Below are 17881 nucleotides of genomic sequence, written 5' to 3'. Positions count from 1 at the left end.
TTTACTGGATCACCATCGTGGCGCTACAGATTTATGAGGCGATGTGACCTTGTTATGCGCACAAAAACTAGAATTGCGCAAAAAATGGCTAAAGAATATGAATCTAAGATTCTGTCTTTTCATAAATTTGTAATTGAGGCAAGGAAGAAAAATGGTTTTGAAATTGGCCAGATTGCAAATATGGATGAAGTCCCGCTAAACCTTTGATGTGTCATCTAATAGAAGTGTTGATCTGAAAGGTACCAAAACCATAACCGTGAAAACCTCAGGACATGAGAAAACCTATTACACGGTTGTGTTGTCCTACTGTGGAGACGGCACCAAATTGCTGCCCATGTTAATTTTCAAAAGGAAAATATTTCCAAAAGAAGTGATTCCACCAGGAGGAGTTGTACATATTCATGAGAAAGGATGGATGGATGAAAGGGGAATAAGAGTATGGGTTGAAAAAGTGTGGTCCAAGCGTCCTGGAGGGCTTCTGAAAAAACTTGCCTTATTAGTGCTTGACCAGTTTAGAGCACATATTAGCGAAACTACAAAAAAGTGCTTTAAAGAAGTGAAGACTCATCTAGCTATAATTCCCATTGGTCTTACCAGCCAGTTGCAACCTCTGCATGTTTCATTTAACAAACCATTTAAAGTCTTTATGTAAGAAGAGTGGAACAAATTGATGGCTGCTGGTAATCATGATCTGACACCTACTGGATGAATGAAGAGGCCCACTATCACTCAAGTTTGTGAATGGGTGAAAACATCATGGCACTCATTGAAGGAGGTAATCGTTGTACAGTCATTCAAAAAATGTGGCATTAGCAATGCCTTAGATGGAACTGAAGATAGTATCGTATATGAAGATAGCGAAGAAAGGGATGTCAGCAATTGTGAGCAACTGAGTTTCATGAATTCTGACACTAGCGATGATTCTTGGGGTTCCCAGAAAACTAGAAGAGTACTCGAACCTTAAAGTCTGTCATTTGTTAATGACAGCAATGATTGTTCTTAATGCCATGGTCGACTGCTGTTCACTTTACATGGTTGAAATATTATTCTGTTATATTTTATTAAATATTTTAGTACACCATTTGGTTCAGAATGTTTTTTTTCTTGTTTTCCTCCTCTAAAACCTAGGTGTGTATTATGGTCAGGTGTGTCTTATTGAGCGAAAAATACAGTGGTTCTTATAAGACAGGTGATGGCTGCTCAAGCTACCTTTATTTCACAGATACTTTAATGTTGAACCTCAAGCTAAAATGTATTCAGTATGTCAAATCACAATGGGCCTCATTAATAACAGCATCGGACATAAAAATTATCTGTATCCCCCACAGCAACTAATTAGATATCAGAGTTTCTGATTCCAACCCAATTTCCTTTTCAAGTTTGAATCTGATTGACGTCTGCCAGGAAATACAGACAATTATTAATGCAAAACAACTTATATTTAGGGAACATTTAAACCTTTAATCATAGTTTTCCTTGTCTCCCTCATTTATTCTCCAAAGGCACCATGTGGAACATTCTGCCTATCTGCAGACTGTCAGGGATGTGTATGATCAGTCAGAGACGAGTTGTGTAATAGCAAAAAGTAGTGGGGAAGTTGGGTGTATTTACATATATTACAATCCACTGTGAGAAAATGTGGAGGAGCATGCACTTCTACACTACGTAATACTTACTGCATCCATCATGTCTGGGCAGGTGAGACTTGGTATTGTGCAATATCTCTTTAGCTGTTAAGATGTTATATCAAAGTACACCAAGCCACTATAAACACATAGCCGTTTGACTTGAGGGTCCACTTGACAGTTTGTAGCCATAAATAATATCTATTGAACTGGATGCATTGATGAATGCAAACAGAACTTACTTTTACAGTCTACTGAGTCTTACATGTTAGCAATAGCAACTAACTACAATGACTGTCTTTGTTTCACAGGCAAATAACACTTTTAAAATAGTACAGAAATTGGCATGCAAAGCATAATCCAGTAAAAAAAAAAAAAAAATATGTTAGTTTTCACAGGGCTACACAAAGCTTGTATTTACTGTTGGTGGAAAAGAACAAGAATTATATAATTAAAATTCTGAGACTTTATTCATCAAGTCTCTTGTGTATAACATGTGTGTGGGTGCGTTCTGTCCAAATCTTCCAAGCCAGTAATCACAATAACCCTAAACAACACTATACAGAAGAATTCTCGCCTGGCTATCTTCTATACAGAATTGCTCACCAAATCTGCCCCACTTTCCCCCACACACCCCATTCAGTGGAACTAGTCTGCCATTGTGCCAAAGCTGCCAATAGCAAGCCATACGGGAGCTCTTAGCTACAGAATCTATGATTACTGAATGTCTGCTTATAACGGAAAGAGAAGATGCTTTATCTCTTCACCAGGGTAAAGCCAGCCATACTTGGACTGAAATTTGGCCAGTCCAGCAGGGACCAGCCGAACTTCAATCCCTGTATGGGCAGGCTGGTTATACACAAGTCGATTTATCGATCGACTTGTGTAAACCAGCCTGTCTGGTTTTTGCCAAACAAACAGTGTCACTGGCTATAGCTGACAACATTGTTCATTGTAGTCTGACGTCGGGGCAACGTTGTCAAAACACAATACTTCCCCAGTGAGAAGGATTCCCCCATTTAATGTGGATAGGTGAATCGGCTCATTTTTTTTTCGTTCAACCTGATGGTTAAACAAAAAAAAAGAATTAATCCTGCATGGCTGGCTTAAAGGGGAACTCCAGCCCCCCCCCAAAAAAATTAAAAGTCAGCAGCTACAAAATACTTAAATCTTAAATACTTTGATTCTTAAATCGGGGAAACTGCATGAGCGAATGGCGCTGTGCTTTCTCAATGGCCCTGTTATGGCGAGGCCTGAACTTCTGCCTGAGTTCGCTGCGGCGACCTCTGCAGGAAGTGGGAGCAGGTACCTGTCAAAACCAGGTACCCGCCCCCCCCCCCTTCCCCACCCCTCCATAAGGTGCCAAATATGGCATCGGAGGGGCGGGAGGCAGATAAGCAGAGCTTCCTCTTTTGGCTGGTGCTCTGCTTTAAAGTTGTTGTAAACCTCAGACATGAAATATGAACAAAGCATATGCTTCTATAGTGTGTGCTTACCTCAATTAGGAGCACTAAGTGTTATTTCTGTCAGCTTGTTCCTCTGCTATTAGCATGAATCACTTCTGACAAGTTTTCCTGACACTAAGAGTAAAAAGGTGACAGGGGAGAGACCTCCAGCAGATTGACAGCCTCTGCTCTGTTCCTGTGTGCTGCATGAAGGAGGGTATGTCCCTTCCCTCCAATCAGCTCTCAAAACCCTAATCACTGAGCTCTGCATATTGTAACTTCAACTTCCCACTCCTCTTTTTTTGAACTCCCATGCAAGATTTTAAATTCTGCACTGAATGGATACAGGGGAATGATAGCTGTAGTCAGACAGGTACAACTTATGTAGGAGGATTAGTTTAATCTCTGAGTATCACCTGAGGCCAATCTCTTCAATGGTTATATGCAGAGACCTTCAAATGCCACATTGCCAAGGCGCCATACTAAAATGCCACATTTTGCCCATTTTTTGGTGAAATGCCATATTTTGTGCCATATTTTGCCTTATTTGGGCCAAGAAAAAAGTAAAATATTCTAATATTCTTCAAGTGGGACAGTAATATTTGTCAGCAATGTCTTCATATAGAAATATGAAGATTTAATACCACCTTACACAGTGTATTCCATGTGCTTGTCTGTGAGAGAGACACATAGACTGTCATTGGCAGACTTCCTTATTGTTTGTGTATTGGGAGGGAATGTGGATTGTGCCTGTCTCATTGTTAAGTGTTAATGACCTCACATTGTTCTGTCTGCCTTAAAGTGGAATTCCACCCACTTTTACAACTCTTCAGCATCCCTCACTAAACTGTGCACTGTAAATGAATTGGATATTTTTTTTTTTCTCTCAGCACCTACTGTATATCTGCTGTATTTATTTTTTTCCTCCTTCCTGGCCGTGGCCCATCGCATCATTTCCTGTTTGCAATGCCTTCTGGGAAGGGGTGGCAACTTCCTCTGACACTGCTGTTGCTATAGAAACCTGACCTGAAACTTATTACACTGCTTGGGCTGCACTGAGCATGTGCGAGTTCTGCAAGGATGAGATCCAGGAAGAAATACAATCTGGCTTCAGATGCCCACACTTAAGATGCCCACGGCCTGCTGTAAGTTTATCAAATATAAACTACTGCTATAAACTAACAAAACAGACCTTAGTTTAGAGATTAACATTACTAGAATACATTAAGCTTGTGTATTAGAGGGGTATTTTTATTTAAAAAGTATAATTTTGGCCGGAACACCACTTTAAGATAAACTTATTATGGGATGTATATGTGTATGTGGATTGGCTGCTAACGGGGCGGGGGGATTTTCCCACAGTGTATATCTTTGTGCACATTGTATGTAAAAATCCATTAGCAGGGGGGAGGACCATAGGGAAACGCGTATATACAGTATATCAGCTCCCTTTCCCACGTCCTTCATACCAAGCTGAAGTGTATTACTGAAGTCATCACTCGTGTTTTACATTTTCACGTTTTCCTAATTCAATATTGCTAAAGTTGCTAGTTCAAACGTAACCCTTTTCAAGAAGTGGATTAATGGTGACAGCAATTTCGCCGTGGAAGGTGGGAAGATATTCTGCAAGTTGTGCACAAAATTGGTAAGTTTTTATTCAGTTTTCTTTGAGAACTCTTCTTATACCTATATCATTCTCATGTCTCTCACTTTTTCCATTTTTCGAGAGAATGTCATCTTTTTCTATTACTTCCACAAGCACTGTATATTTTGAAGTTATGGCCACTAATGTTCGTTTTATGGTAAAAGTAGCCTTGAAATGCTCCTCGAGTGTCAAAATTTTTGCCGACGTAGAGAGGACTTTTTCAAAATTAAAGTACATACTCAGCGACCGTCGCCTCAATTTTTCTATGGAGAGCATAGTCGCTCACGTAAAATTATAATGTAATTAAAACTAAAATTGTTGTAAATAGTAATAAAGTAGTTAATATGATTCAAGTTGCACGATTTAATATCCCTTTTACGATGGGAAGGGGGGGTGGAAAGTTGAAAAATAAATGCCACATTTGGCCAAAATAAGTGCCATATTGCCACATTTTGTAAAAATAAATGCCACATTTTGAAGGTCTCTGGTTATATGTAAGGGTCTAAGTCTGTGTGCTAGCTGGTGAGTAACAAGCAATGGTGCAGCAGCAGGTGTTTGTTGACCCCAAGGCAGACAAAGTAAAGCAATTTACAGTTTTACAACACTCTAATAAATGAAAACTTGAAACCCTGCCCTCACTCTACCCAACCCCAATCCTGATCTGCTCAACCCCCTCTACTGAAGCAACACCATTTTACATTTTAAAGAACAAAGGATGCTACTAAATCAACTAAAGAAAAGTGACACGAACAGTAGTCTTTCATTGGCAGAAGTTTTGCGGTTGCAACTAGTGGTATCTGCTAAACCTAATGTCAGAGAGGGACTACCAGATAAACATGCACATGCACACAGAATTCTCAGCAGACTGGTGACTAGGCGCGTGCATGCACACAGAAATGCACACAGGTGGGCGCGCACTCAATGCATGTTGGCTCCAGATGGACTATTTAAAGGGGCTTCAGCTCACGCTCCAGTGCTGACTGGTTTTTCAGCTTTTCCCTGTGTCCTGCTGTTACTCTGCTTGTCTCCCTGTTGCTGACTCAGACTTGCCTTTGACCTGAACTTGGATCCTGTTTCTGCTCTGTTGCCAGTTCTCGACCCTGCTCCGTTCCTGACCATGTCTCAGTCTTATGTCTGGGTACCGCACTGCCCGCCTGCTGCCCTCGGCTTTATCTGTGGCCACGCTGCTGATCCCGGCTCTGCTCACATCTGGTTCAAGCGCTTATTCAGTTCTCATCTGTATCACCTCTGCTCATCACAGTGAGTTCCTGTTTCAAACCTGCTAGGAGCTCTGACAAGCCTTGCCTCTGAACCTGCTGCCTGTGTGGAGTGCCCCTTTAACTTTGGCTGGATCAGCTACTGTTCCTGACCTGATGTTCTGCCAGCCTGCCAGGGTCTGCATCTCCTGCTGCAAGCACTCTAATCAATACCTGCCGGCACTTGTGTTGCTCTTGTCCCTTGGTACCCTCTGTTTCACCTTCACCGGGACCTGGGCTGGAGATACAAGAGAGGCCAACCTCCTTATTTCAATCTCTGATCAGGTACGTGACACCTATACGATAATGGTGTCAGGGTTGGTCAAATAGTTGTGAGAGCTCCAAAACTTACATCTTAAGACAAACAAGTGTGCAGAATCTGGAGTACTGTACATAATTGCAAACAACCTTAAAGCGGGGGTCCACCTAAACCGCCAAAAAAAAAAAAAAATATTAAATGCCAGCAGCTACAAATACTGCAGCTGCTGACCTTTAGTACATGGCCACTTACCTGTCCCAGGGTCCAGCGATGTCGGCAGGCGACGCCGAGAACCCGCTCGGTTCTCGGCAGCTGCCGCCGCCATCCTAGGTGAGGGAATCAGCGTTGCGGCTTCACTTCCCGGTTCCCTACTGCGCATGCGCGAGTCGCGCTGCGCATCGTAACTGGTCCCCGCTATCTCCTGGGAGCGTTTCCCAGGAGACAGCGCGGAGACTCCCATGGGAGTCTATGCCGGAAGTGGGTGCAAATACCTGTCTTAGACAGGTATCTGCACCCCCCTCCCCCCTGAAAGGTGCCAAATGTGACACCGGAGGGGGGGAGGGTTCCGAAAAGCGGAAGTTCCATTTTTGTGTGGAACTCCGCTTTAAAGTGAATCTCCACTTTTGCAAAAAAAAAAAAAAAAAACACCTTACTGTAGCAAACCTAAGCACAGTGCTGGGGATGCCTGAAAGTTTCCCTCATGACTTGGGCAGACGTCTGGGAAAAGCAATGAGCCAATTAACAAGAGGAAAATTTTAATTTTTTGTTGTACAAGTCTAAAAGAAAAACATAGCTGGCTGTAGATTCAAATGCAGAGGTTGTTTTAAAAAAAGTTCAAAACTGACTTTGGGAACAGGTATTTATAACTATGCATGCAAGAGAGAATTGTTGCAAATGTTTGTAAGACCCCTTTCACACTGGGTCGTTTTGCAGGCGCTATTGCGCTAAAAATAGTGCCTGCAAACCGACCTGAAACACTGGAGTGGTGCGCTAGCAGGATGCTGAAAAAAGTCCTGCTAGCAGCATCTTTGGAGCGGTGAAGGAGTGGCGTATACCAATAGGGCAGCGCGGCTGTACCGTCATAGCGCCGCTACAGCTGCGCTTTGCGGGCAGTTTTAACCTTTTTTAAAGGTAAAGTAGCGGCGTTTTACCACCGACGCACCCATCGCCCCAGTGTGAAACCGGCCTGAATAAATGGCACAGGGAAACAAGCAGGGATAAAGTAATTCCTGTTTGATTAGGGCTCTGGAGTCTAACTAGGAAAAGAATGGGTGGTTTTCCTGGCCAGTGGCCACCCTTAAAGTGTTACTAAACCCAGATCCTGCATTTACTATATCTGGTCTCTCACAGTACACAGAACATGGAGATGCATTCGTTTTTGTAAATATAAACTCATAATTACCTTGTTTCATTTCTCCCATGATTGTCCTATCAGGCATCAAAAGACCCCTGATCCTCTGTCTGAACAGTGCTGATTGGCCCTGTGCTGATCACGTGCACCCTCCCAAGAAAAAAACAAAAAAACTATAGACTCTGTAAATATTAGGTTATTTTTTGAAGTCTGTTGAAGAAGATGATCAGAAAAGACAGGATCAAACAGCCTTTTTACACAATGCAGAGGATTAACCCCTTAGGTTCCACACTAAGGGGTATAACAAGCATGCTTTACTGCATATACAGACTGATTTTACTGTTGTGGGTATAGCAACACTATAATCATTCACCTGGGTGGTACCTTTATTGGTAACTTAGTGTTCAATATTTCAATAAGCCCCCGTTTACAGACCACGTTAACCGCCACAACACATTTGTTGAGAAGAGACCCTTATCCTCTCAACATTGGAATAAGCTGCTTTGGCAATGCAGGTGTTTGGAAGCTAGGGTGGGTGCCAGGTGTGATGAAGGTGACAGGGGTAGGGTGTTAGCAAGGTGGCAGTGGGGTGCCAGGTGTGATGAGGATGAGGATGGCAGGAGGTAGGGTGTTAGCAGATGTGATGAAGAGGAGGATGACAGGGGGTAGTGTATTAGGAAGCTTGCAGTGGGGTGCCAGTTGAGATGAGGATGACAGGGGGTAGGTTGTGAGCTAGCAAGTTTGCAGTGAGGGGTGATGAACATGAGGATGAAGATGCTGTCTTGCAGGGTGGGGTGTTAGCAAGGTATCAGTGGGGTGAAAGGCGTGATGAACATGAGGAGGAGGATGACAGGGGGTGGGGTGTTAGCAAGGTATCAGTGGGGGGCCAGGTGTGATGAACATGAGGAGGAGGATGACAGGGGGTGGGGTGTTAGCAAGGTATCAGGGGGGTGCCAGGTGTGATGAACATGAGGAGGACGATGAATTTATTAAATACTTTCTTCAGCTCTGTGTATACAAAAGAGCATGAGGGAGCTCATGTCCATAATGGGGGTGGTATTGACACAGCCCCGAATGATCCACAATGGCTCAAAAGTAATATGGTCCAGAAATATTTAGACAAAATAAAGGTGGATAAAGCACCTGGACCTGATGGCATCCACCCACGGATCCTAAAAGAATTGAGCTCTGTAATTTCAAAGCCATTGTATCTAATTTTTAGGGACTCATTAATGACGGGAATAGTACCACTGGACTGGCGCAGGGCGAACGTGGTGCCTTTATTTAAAAAGGGATCAAAGTCCTTACCAAGTAACTATAGACCTGTTATTTTAACTTCTATAGTCGGGAAGATACTGGAGCATTTAATAAAAGACCACATAGATGAGTTTTTGGTGGAAAAAAAATTTTAAGCAAAGGACAGCATGGATTCATGAAAGACAGAAGTTGTCAGACAAACCTGATTTCTTTTTATGAAAAGGTAAGTAAAACCTTGGACAGAGAGATGGCTGTGGACGTGGTATACTTGGATTTTGCAAAAGCGTTTGACACAGTTCCCCACACGCAGCTCATGTGTAAGGTAAAGTCTACATGCCTGGAAATATCAGTTTGTAAATGGATAGAAAACTGGCTAAAAGACAGAATTCAGAGAGTAGTGGTTAAAGATTCTTACTCTGAATGGTCTAAGGTTAATTAGTGGTGTACCCCAAGGTTCAGTGCTGGGACCCTTACTTTTTAATATCTTTATAAATGATATTGGGTCTGGGATCAAAAGTAACATTTCTGTCTTTGCAGATGACACCAAGCTATGCAGTGGAATAATGTCCTTACAGGATGTCTCCAATTTACAAGCCAACCTCAATGCACGGTCTTATTGGGTTACTATGTGGCAGATGAGGTTTAATGTTGAGAAATGTAAAGTTATGCACTTGGGGGCTAAGAATATACATGCATCATACATACTAGGGGGGAGTACAACTGGGGGAATCCGTGGTTGAGAAGGATCTAGGGGTTTTGGTAGATCATAAGCTCAATAATAGCATGCAATGCCAAGCTGCGGTTTCCAAAGCGAGCAAAGTCCTTTCTTGTATTAAGGAGGTATGGACTCCAGAGAGAGAGATATCATTTTGCCCCTGTACAAATCATCAGTATGATTTGTACATACTAATGAATGGAATATACAGTTCAGTTTTGGGCACCAGTTCTCAAAAAAGATATCGGGGAACTGGAGAAAGTGCAGAGAAGGGCAACCAAACTGATAAGAGGCATGGAGGAGCTCAGCTATGAGGAAAGATTAGAGGAACTGAATTTATTCTCTCTTGAGAAGAGGAGAATAAGGGGGGATATGATCAACATGTTCAAATATATAAGGGGTCCATATAGTGAACTTGGTGTTGAGTTATTCTCTTTGCGGTCAAACCAGAGGACACGGGGGCACTCTTTACGTCTAGAGGAAAACAGATTTCATCTCCAAATACGGAAAGGTTTCTTCACAGTAAGAGCTGTGAAAATGTGGAATAGACTCCCTCCAGAGGTGGTTCTGGTAAGCTCAGTAGATTGCTTTCTGCTGCTAGACTAATACACCTCACTAACCAATCCATGACTGCTGCTCCTCTCTGCCAATCCCTTCACTGGCTTCCCCTACCCCACCGCGTAAAATTTAAAATGCTAACCATAACCTACAAGGCCATCCACAACATCTACATCACCAACCTTATCTGCAGATATCGCCCAAATCGTCCCCTCAGCTCCTCCCAGGACCTCCTGCTCTCTAGCTCCCTTGTTACCACCTCCCATGCTTGCCTTCAGGACTTCTCCAGAGCCTCTGCCATCCTCTGGAACTCCCTGCCCCAGTATGTCCGATCAGCCCCTACCCTGTCCACCCTTAGGAGATCCCTGAAAACCCATTTATTCAGGGAAGTCTATCCCACACCCACCTAACAACTGTCCCCGAGCCACCCCCATCAAATCATTCTCTGCAGCTATTACCTTTTGTACCATCACCCCCTTCCTTAGAATGTAAGCTCTACATGCAGGGCCCTCCTGTACCTTTTGTATTTAACTGTACTGTAATTGTGTTGTCCCCCCTATACATTGTGAAGTGCTGCGTATACTGTTGGCGCTATATAAATCGTGAATAATAATAATAATTGCTTTAAGAAAGGCCTAGATACTTTCCTAAAAGTACATAATATAACTGGGTACTAACATTTATAGGTAAAGTTGATCCAGGGAAAATCCGATTGCCTCTTGGGGGATCAGGAAGGAATTTTTTTCCCCTGCTGTAGCAAATTGGAGCATGCTCTGCTGGGGTTCTTTACCTTCCTCTGGATCAACTGTGGGTATAAAATTGGGTATATTGGATTGTACGATATTTTTTATCTTATTTATTTATTGTTTTTAAGGTTGAACTGGATGGACTTGTGTCTTTTTTCAACCTGACTAACTATGTAACTATGATGACAGGGGGTGGGGTGTTAGCAAGGTATCATTGGGGGGGCCAGGTGTAATGAACATGAGGATGACGTGGGGTGTTAGCAAGGTTGCAGTGGGTTGCCAGGTGTGATGAAGATGAGTATGGCAGGGGTGGGGTGTTAGCAAGGTATCAGTGGGGTGGAGGTGTGATGAACATGAGGAGGAGGCTGACAGGGGGGTGGGGTGTTAGCAAGGTATCAGTGGGGGGCCAGGTGTGATGAACATGAGGAGGAGGATGACAGGGGGTGGGGGGTTAGCAAGGTATCAGTGGGGGGCCAGGTGTGATGAACATGAGGAGGAGGATGACAAGGGGTGGGGTGTTAGCAAGGTTGCAGTGGGTTGCCAGTTGTGATGAAGATGAGCATGGCAGGGGTGGGGTGTTAGCAAGGTATCAGTGGGGTGCCAGGTTTGATGAACATGAGGATGACAGGGGGTGTGGTGTTATCCAGGTTGCAGTGGGGTGCCAGGTGGGAGGAGGATGAGGATGACAGGGGGTAGTGTGTTAGCATGGTGGCAGTGGGGTCCCAGGTGGGATGAGGATGACAGGGGGGAGAGAGAGAGAGAAAAAAAAGGCACAGAAAGAGAGAAAGAAGGATCACAAATATGAAAAAAAGAACATAACACATCTTTGGTATGATCTGTATGATTTATGAATTTAGAAATTAGGAAATAAATATATTTTTAAAAGTTTAGAAATATCTATTACCCCAATATGCACATTTGCAGGCTGTAACTGATGCTATTGCTATGGAAAAAAAGAACACTGCAAAAACATGTACAGTGGTGTTATCTTGTTTATGGGAATCACTGCCTCTTGAAATCCACTATAGCAGTGATGGTGAACCTTTGCACCCCAGATGTTTTGGAATTGCATTACCCATGATGCTCATGCACTCTGCAGTGTACTGAGCATCATGGGAAATGTAGTTCCAAAACATCTAGGGTGCTAAGGTTCACCATGACTGCACTATAGCCTGTGTCCTCATCAACGCTGTATCCTGGCCTAGGCCAACAAGGCCCAGGCCTAGGGCAGCACTTTGCAGGGGGGGCAGCACGGAAAGAGTCCCCGCCGGCTTGCGCTACACTGTTACTGTAGCGCCAGTCTTATGGAGCGGACTGGGCTTAGAGGCAAACTAGTCTAGCGCCCCCATAAAGCGGCCTCACTGCTTCCAGTATGCGGGCGGCCGGCATTCCGCAACTGTGGGGGGGGGGGGGGGGCACCGCTTCTAATTTTGACTGTCCTTTCATCTTGGACCACAAACCTTCCTCACTGTGCTATATGTTTCTGCTGCACCATTGGCATGGTTATATCTTCTTAGTCCTCTCCATAAAATGATCAGAAATTTGTGCTTAGAGTAGAACTATAGGCAACACTTTTTTTTTCATTTTGGATAGAATAAGGGAGGGTTATAGCCCCTGTCAGTTTATTTTTTACCATCCCTGTCCCATTGCAGAGATTCCTTTCACTTCCTGCCCCATAGCCAAACAGCAAGTGAGAGGAAATCTAAGGGAATCCATTGACCCCCCCCCCCCCCCCCGGCCCTCAGAACTAGTGTCCCCACTCGAAAAATTTCAGGGCGGGTCTTAAACAGCAAGGGGTGTGGCCTTGACAGGAAGGGGTGGGTCATATTTAAATTAAGGGGTGCACGAGTTTTGTCAGGCCTAGGGCAGCAAAAAACCTAAATACACCACTGGTCCTCATGCTGTTATGGGAGGTGGATCATCCATCAATCAAGATGTGACAACCCACCTACTGTGTTCTTTTTTAGTTACTGGGCATGGAGGAGTAGGAGGGAGGGACTAGGCTGTCATTTGGGATCTGTATACATGCCCACATGTGTGATGTCAATAACATGTGACCTGAATAGCTCAGCTCAAACAGGAAATGTCTATGCATACAGGGTCAAAAGAGCCTTTTTTTACACAATGCAGAGGATTAATCACTTAAAGAGAAAGTAAACCCCATACGTTTTTTCTTTTTTTTTAAACATAATGATCCTGGAATGTATTGGTAAGCCATATACATTTAAATATGACAAAAACTAGTTTGTAAAATACCTTATTTCACTTTTTTTAAATGTAGTTTCTTCCGGGTATTGGCCGCACCATCGTTACTACTGATTGATGAATCTTTTGTAGACGTCATTTCCGCCCTTACTTTTTTTTCCTGTCCAAGTCTAAACCAAGCCTCTATCTCGATTGCCATTACTACGGCAACCGAGCTAAGCCATTGATGATGGCAAATCACTCTCTGTGCTGCTCTGGTTTACTCCCCCTGTGTGACGTCTTATACATTTACAAGGGGGAGAACCAGGAAGGCGAGGATGAGAGTACAGCATCGCGAGGCTTCTTTCTCTGTGCCGTTTTCAATAAAAGTCAATGGCTTGCAGAGGATAGGGAAACGGCACACATAGCGTGCCGTTAAAGAATCTATGGAATGCGAAAGCGTGGCTGACGTCACTACAGATTGCAGGATGGTTTTTAAGGGACCAGAAAGAGTGAGCGAAATTTCACAGGCAGCGATGAGCTGCCTGTTATATATAGATTAGAATGAGCTAAAGTGAAAGTGGAGGGTTTACAACCACTTTAAGCTCCACAGTGAGTACAATAAGCATACTATGCTGCATATACAGACAGATTTTACTATTGTGGGTTTAGTAACACTTTAAGGGCTGTACACAGGTGGCTGAATATCTGGCGGCATCAGCCGGTTTAATAAAAAATGGTCTACATTTGACCTATGTGTACAGCAGCCAGCTCAACAAAAGCCTGCATGACCAAAAAAGGTCTGCTGATCAGCATCTGATCAGTGCTTGCAGCCAATAGCTGCGATCGTTACCCGATGTGTTCTGGCAGGAGGGCTGCCCCCCCCTGTCAGAACACAAAAGCGGTTAGTTCATAGTTAGTGCAGTGGCTCCTCCCGAGCTGTCAGGTTTTTTTTTCGTTCAGCCCGCTGGGTTGAAGCTGACGTTTTGTGTTGTGCTAACTGTACCCCCTTGCAATTTCAGAAGTTATCTTGCTCTATGAAAGAATAAAGCAGATAAGAAACTTTTAATCTGATATCTTCATCTGAACATTCCTCTCATCAAAGTGTACTGAATATTTGTGCTTTTTATGCAAATATTTTTTTTGATGCAGACCCTAATCCCTCACACATTATGCAAACTAACATTTATAATAAGGAGACTACAGAGTAGCTAATGGAGAGATACTTTTATGAATAGAGCATTTAGCATACTTACAGAATTGCAGACTAAGGCTTAGGAAGGCCAGAAGTGCAGCCAGAGCCGACAGTAAAAGAAATCGGTTTCGGAGAAGCATTCTTCAGTACCGTCTATTTTGTCTTAATGGTGTCATGTCTGTTGTTAAACATCCCTGATGAAGGGAAACAAAATAGTTAAACTAATTATCAGCCATTAGAATAAGAAAAAAAATCACTGCACTTTGTAGAACAAGAGACATATAAATTAAAAAAAGGACACTTTAAAAAAGAATTTTCACAAAAAAAAAAGATTGTTTTTCTTTAAATGGGTAAGTGGCGGTAGCATTAAAGCATAAAAATGACAAAATCTTTGTTTATGATATCCCTATTCATACTGCAAAGGGCACAACTTCTGGATCCGTACACCAAACCCACTGTGTTCTTTTGTTGTCTGCTAAAGTCTTTATTTTTTGGTATTTTATTGTGTGAAGGATAAAAAATAAATAAATAAATAAAAAGTCTAGATGAGAAGAAAAAGCATTCTTCAGATCTAGGCTGCATGGTAATGGATTCTATTACACTGCAGGCCTATAAAACAAAATAAATACTTACAATTTGCAGGCTGAGAGTGTCAGACATACATAAAAGAAACTATAAACTGAAATTACTGGAAGAGAAGCTTACCTCTTCCCTTGCTGTTCTATGAAGATCCTTTGTAGGATACTGAAAGTGTAGCCTTAAACTAACAACCCAATGTAAATATTTACTATGGAACAAGAATGAAGCGTTTGTGGCCATTACTAGGAGGTACACTATACTAACTGGATTTTTTCTCTGATCTAAAATAATCACAAGAAAAAGCAACCATACAACCGGACATGATGTAGTGATTGTTATATAGGAAGCTTAGTAGGAGCTTATAGAAGATAGAGATAGAAGGTGAGAGGAGTGCAAGAGCTAGAGATGAGAGAGATGAAGATTACAGAAAGAGAAAAAATGTTAAAGCGTTAATTGAGAGTGTATCTAAACTCAGGAACAAAAATGTTATATTGGCATCTTATAAAAACATGTGAACAGAAGACCAGTTTGCAGCCTTACAGAACTGAGACATGGATGCCTTTTGGTGAAAAGCCCATGACGCACTCAGCTGCCCAATTTACACAACATGTTGGCGATGAGAGCTTCCTAAATGTCTGCAAAAGCCATCAGATGTCATCACTTGTGATGGAGCTGGTGGGGACAAACCTTCATGCTGAGGTGGATTTATTCATATGTACCAAAGCCTGAGGAAGTAGAAAAAAAATCTTGTGGGTCCTGGAACTGGAACTTGACTTGAAGGATCGAAAAGAATGTTTTAATGCAGAACAGGAAGGTGTTTAAAGTAATATTAACACCCGGCCTATTGTAAAATGACTAAACACTAAAACAAAACAAACAAAAAACAAAAATACTTTTAGTGCCTTGCCTTCCAAATCCCACATATATTTCATAACGCCATAAACAAAATAATAACTGGCTGATCATTATTAGGGATGGGCCGAACTGACCCCTGTTCGGTTTGCACCAGAACTTTCGAACACCGCGAAAGTTCGGACCCAAATAACGAACCCCATTAAAGTCAATGGGACCTGAATGTCAAAAATCAAAAGTGCCCATTTTGAAGGCTTATATGCAAGTAATTGGGCATACAATGGTTATAGGGGACCGTGTCCTGCCCTGGGGGACATGTATCAATAAAAAAAAGTTTGTGAAAAACGTCATTTTTAAATGAGCAGTGATTTTATGATTTTTAAAGCAAAAGCATAAAAATGAAAAAAATAGTGCCTGGGGGACCCCCTTAGTCTTCCTGTAAAGTGGCAGATCTGTACCATGTCTAGAATCTGCTGCAGCAATAATTGAATTTATAAAGCCCCAAAAAATGAAATTTTTCCTGCAAGCTGCATTTATTTTGCTAAGCAAAAGCTGGGGAGCCAGTGTGAATGATGAGGCCACAATGTAGTGCACTGGGAACAAGATTAGAGATTTTATTGGATACATTCTGGTGTCACTTTGACTTTGGATAGAAGTAACGGGTGCGTAAAAATTGGTTTTTGGGTGTTGTTGGGCCCTTCCCACCGTAGCACTATATAGGTAATCTTGATGAAAGCAAGAATTGGCCTTGCTGTAAAAAATTGCAATGATATGCACCTGTCAAACAGGTGCAGAAAAATTACTCTTTGGGTGTCGGGGATGCCTTCCCACCATAACCATATAGAGGTGCTCTTGATGAAGGCAAACAAATTGCAATGATATGCACCTGTCAAACAGGTGCTGAAAAATTGGTCTTTAGGTGTTAATTGTGCCCATAAAACCTATACCAAAAACATTCTTCCAGATGAAATGATTTAACACCCTCAAAGCTAGGCAGCCTCGAAGTCCTGCAGAGATTCCACATCCCAAAAAGACTTAATCAGTGACAATGGCATCAGGGGCTTCATAGCTGGTAATCCAGTACTGATTCATTTTTATAAAACGGTCCACGGAGTCTGCGGACAGACGCATTCTATGATCAGTAATGAAACCTCCTGCAGCACTGAATGCCCCGTTTTGAAAGCACGCTGGATGCAGGGCAGCCCAACAACTTAATAACATACTGGGCAAGTTCTGGCCAGTGGTCTATTCTCATGACCCAGTAAGTCAGTGGATCGTCAGCTGAAAAGCTCTCCATCTCTGTTTTGGCCCCAAGGTAATCGTCCACCATGTGATGCAGACGCTGTTGATGGGATGTGGAAGCTGACAGCCCTGGACAGAGAGGATTAAAAAAATTTCAAATTGCCTCACTTAGGCAGACGCCTTCTCCAACGTTCCTCTCTTGACCAACAGAAGACTCAAAACTACGTTTTCCACAACACTGCAAACTACTGGAGTCAGGAAAAACGTTCAATAAACTCCTCAATAACGTGTCCTCAAAAGATTTTATCTTCTGTACTCTCTGTGGGGAAGGGATGAGTTCTGAGACCTTCCCCTTATAAAACAGTGGTCAAGGAGGGTTGCCAACCAATAATCATCCTTCTCCTTTATGCCAGGTATTCTTGGGTCTTTTCGCAGGCTTTGAAGCATAAGGTTGCCCATCCGCCTCAAATTTGCAGAGGCTTGAGAAGCAGACTCCTCAGGGTCACTCAGGATGACAGCATCTGGAACTTCCTCCTGCATCCTTAATGATCATCCATTGGCGTGGGGAAAAAAAGCCGAGGCGACCTGAGCCTGTCGTCGTGCTGTACTCGCACAGGTACTCGTTGACGGCCCTCTGCTGCATGTATAGCTGCTGCAGCATTGCCAATGTTGAGTTCCACCTGGTGGGAATATCACAAATCAGGCGGTTTACGGGCATGTGGAATTCGGTTGAATTTCAGCCAACCGAGCACTGGGTGCGTATGACCGCCTAAAATGGCTACAGACTCTTCTGGCCAGCTTTAGCACATCTTGCAACCCTGGGTACATATTTAGGAAAAGCTGCACCACCAAACTGAGGACATGTGTCCACTTTCCCTTTCTAAGGGCAGACAGGAGGTTTGAGCTTTTATCGCACAGCAACATTCCTGGCTCCAGCTGGTGTGGTGTGAACCACCTCTGGGCCTGTCCCTG

The 17881-nt window shown here is 43.0% G+C and overlaps 1 protein-coding gene across 7 annotated transcripts in view; it reads right to left on the bottom strand.

Moving 5' to 3' along the window:
* PXYLP1 (2-phosphoxylose phosphatase 1) overlaps positions 1 to 17881 on the bottom strand; it is a 164509-nt gene that overhangs the window by 83064 nt on the left and 63564 nt on the right. For 5 of the 7 annotated variants that reach the window (XM_073625936.1, XM_073625933.1, XM_073625935.1 and 2 more), the window contains one exon: positions 14298 to 14430. In XM_073625936.1, the coding sequence (XP_073482037.1) occupies positions 14298 to 14376 (79 nt within the window). In that variant the 5' untranslated portion in view covers positions 14377 to 14430. Of the gene's footprint in view, positions 1 to 6145; positions 6210 to 7632; positions 7732 to 14297; positions 14431 to 17881 lie in introns of all 7 variants that reach the window. The other 2 variants (XM_073625937.1, XM_073625938.1) reach the window with 2 other exon arrangements.

The sequence above is a fragment of the Aquarana catesbeiana genome, linkage group LG04 (genome assembly GCF_042186555.1).
Source record: "Aquarana catesbeiana isolate 2022-GZ linkage group LG04, ASM4218655v1, whole genome shotgun sequence".
Classification (NCBI taxonomy): Eukaryota; Metazoa; Chordata; class Amphibia; order Anura; family Ranidae; genus Aquarana; species Aquarana catesbeiana.
The sequence above is the reverse complement of the archived record's forward strand: the minus strand, read 5'-3'. Positions and strand labels throughout refer to the sequence as shown.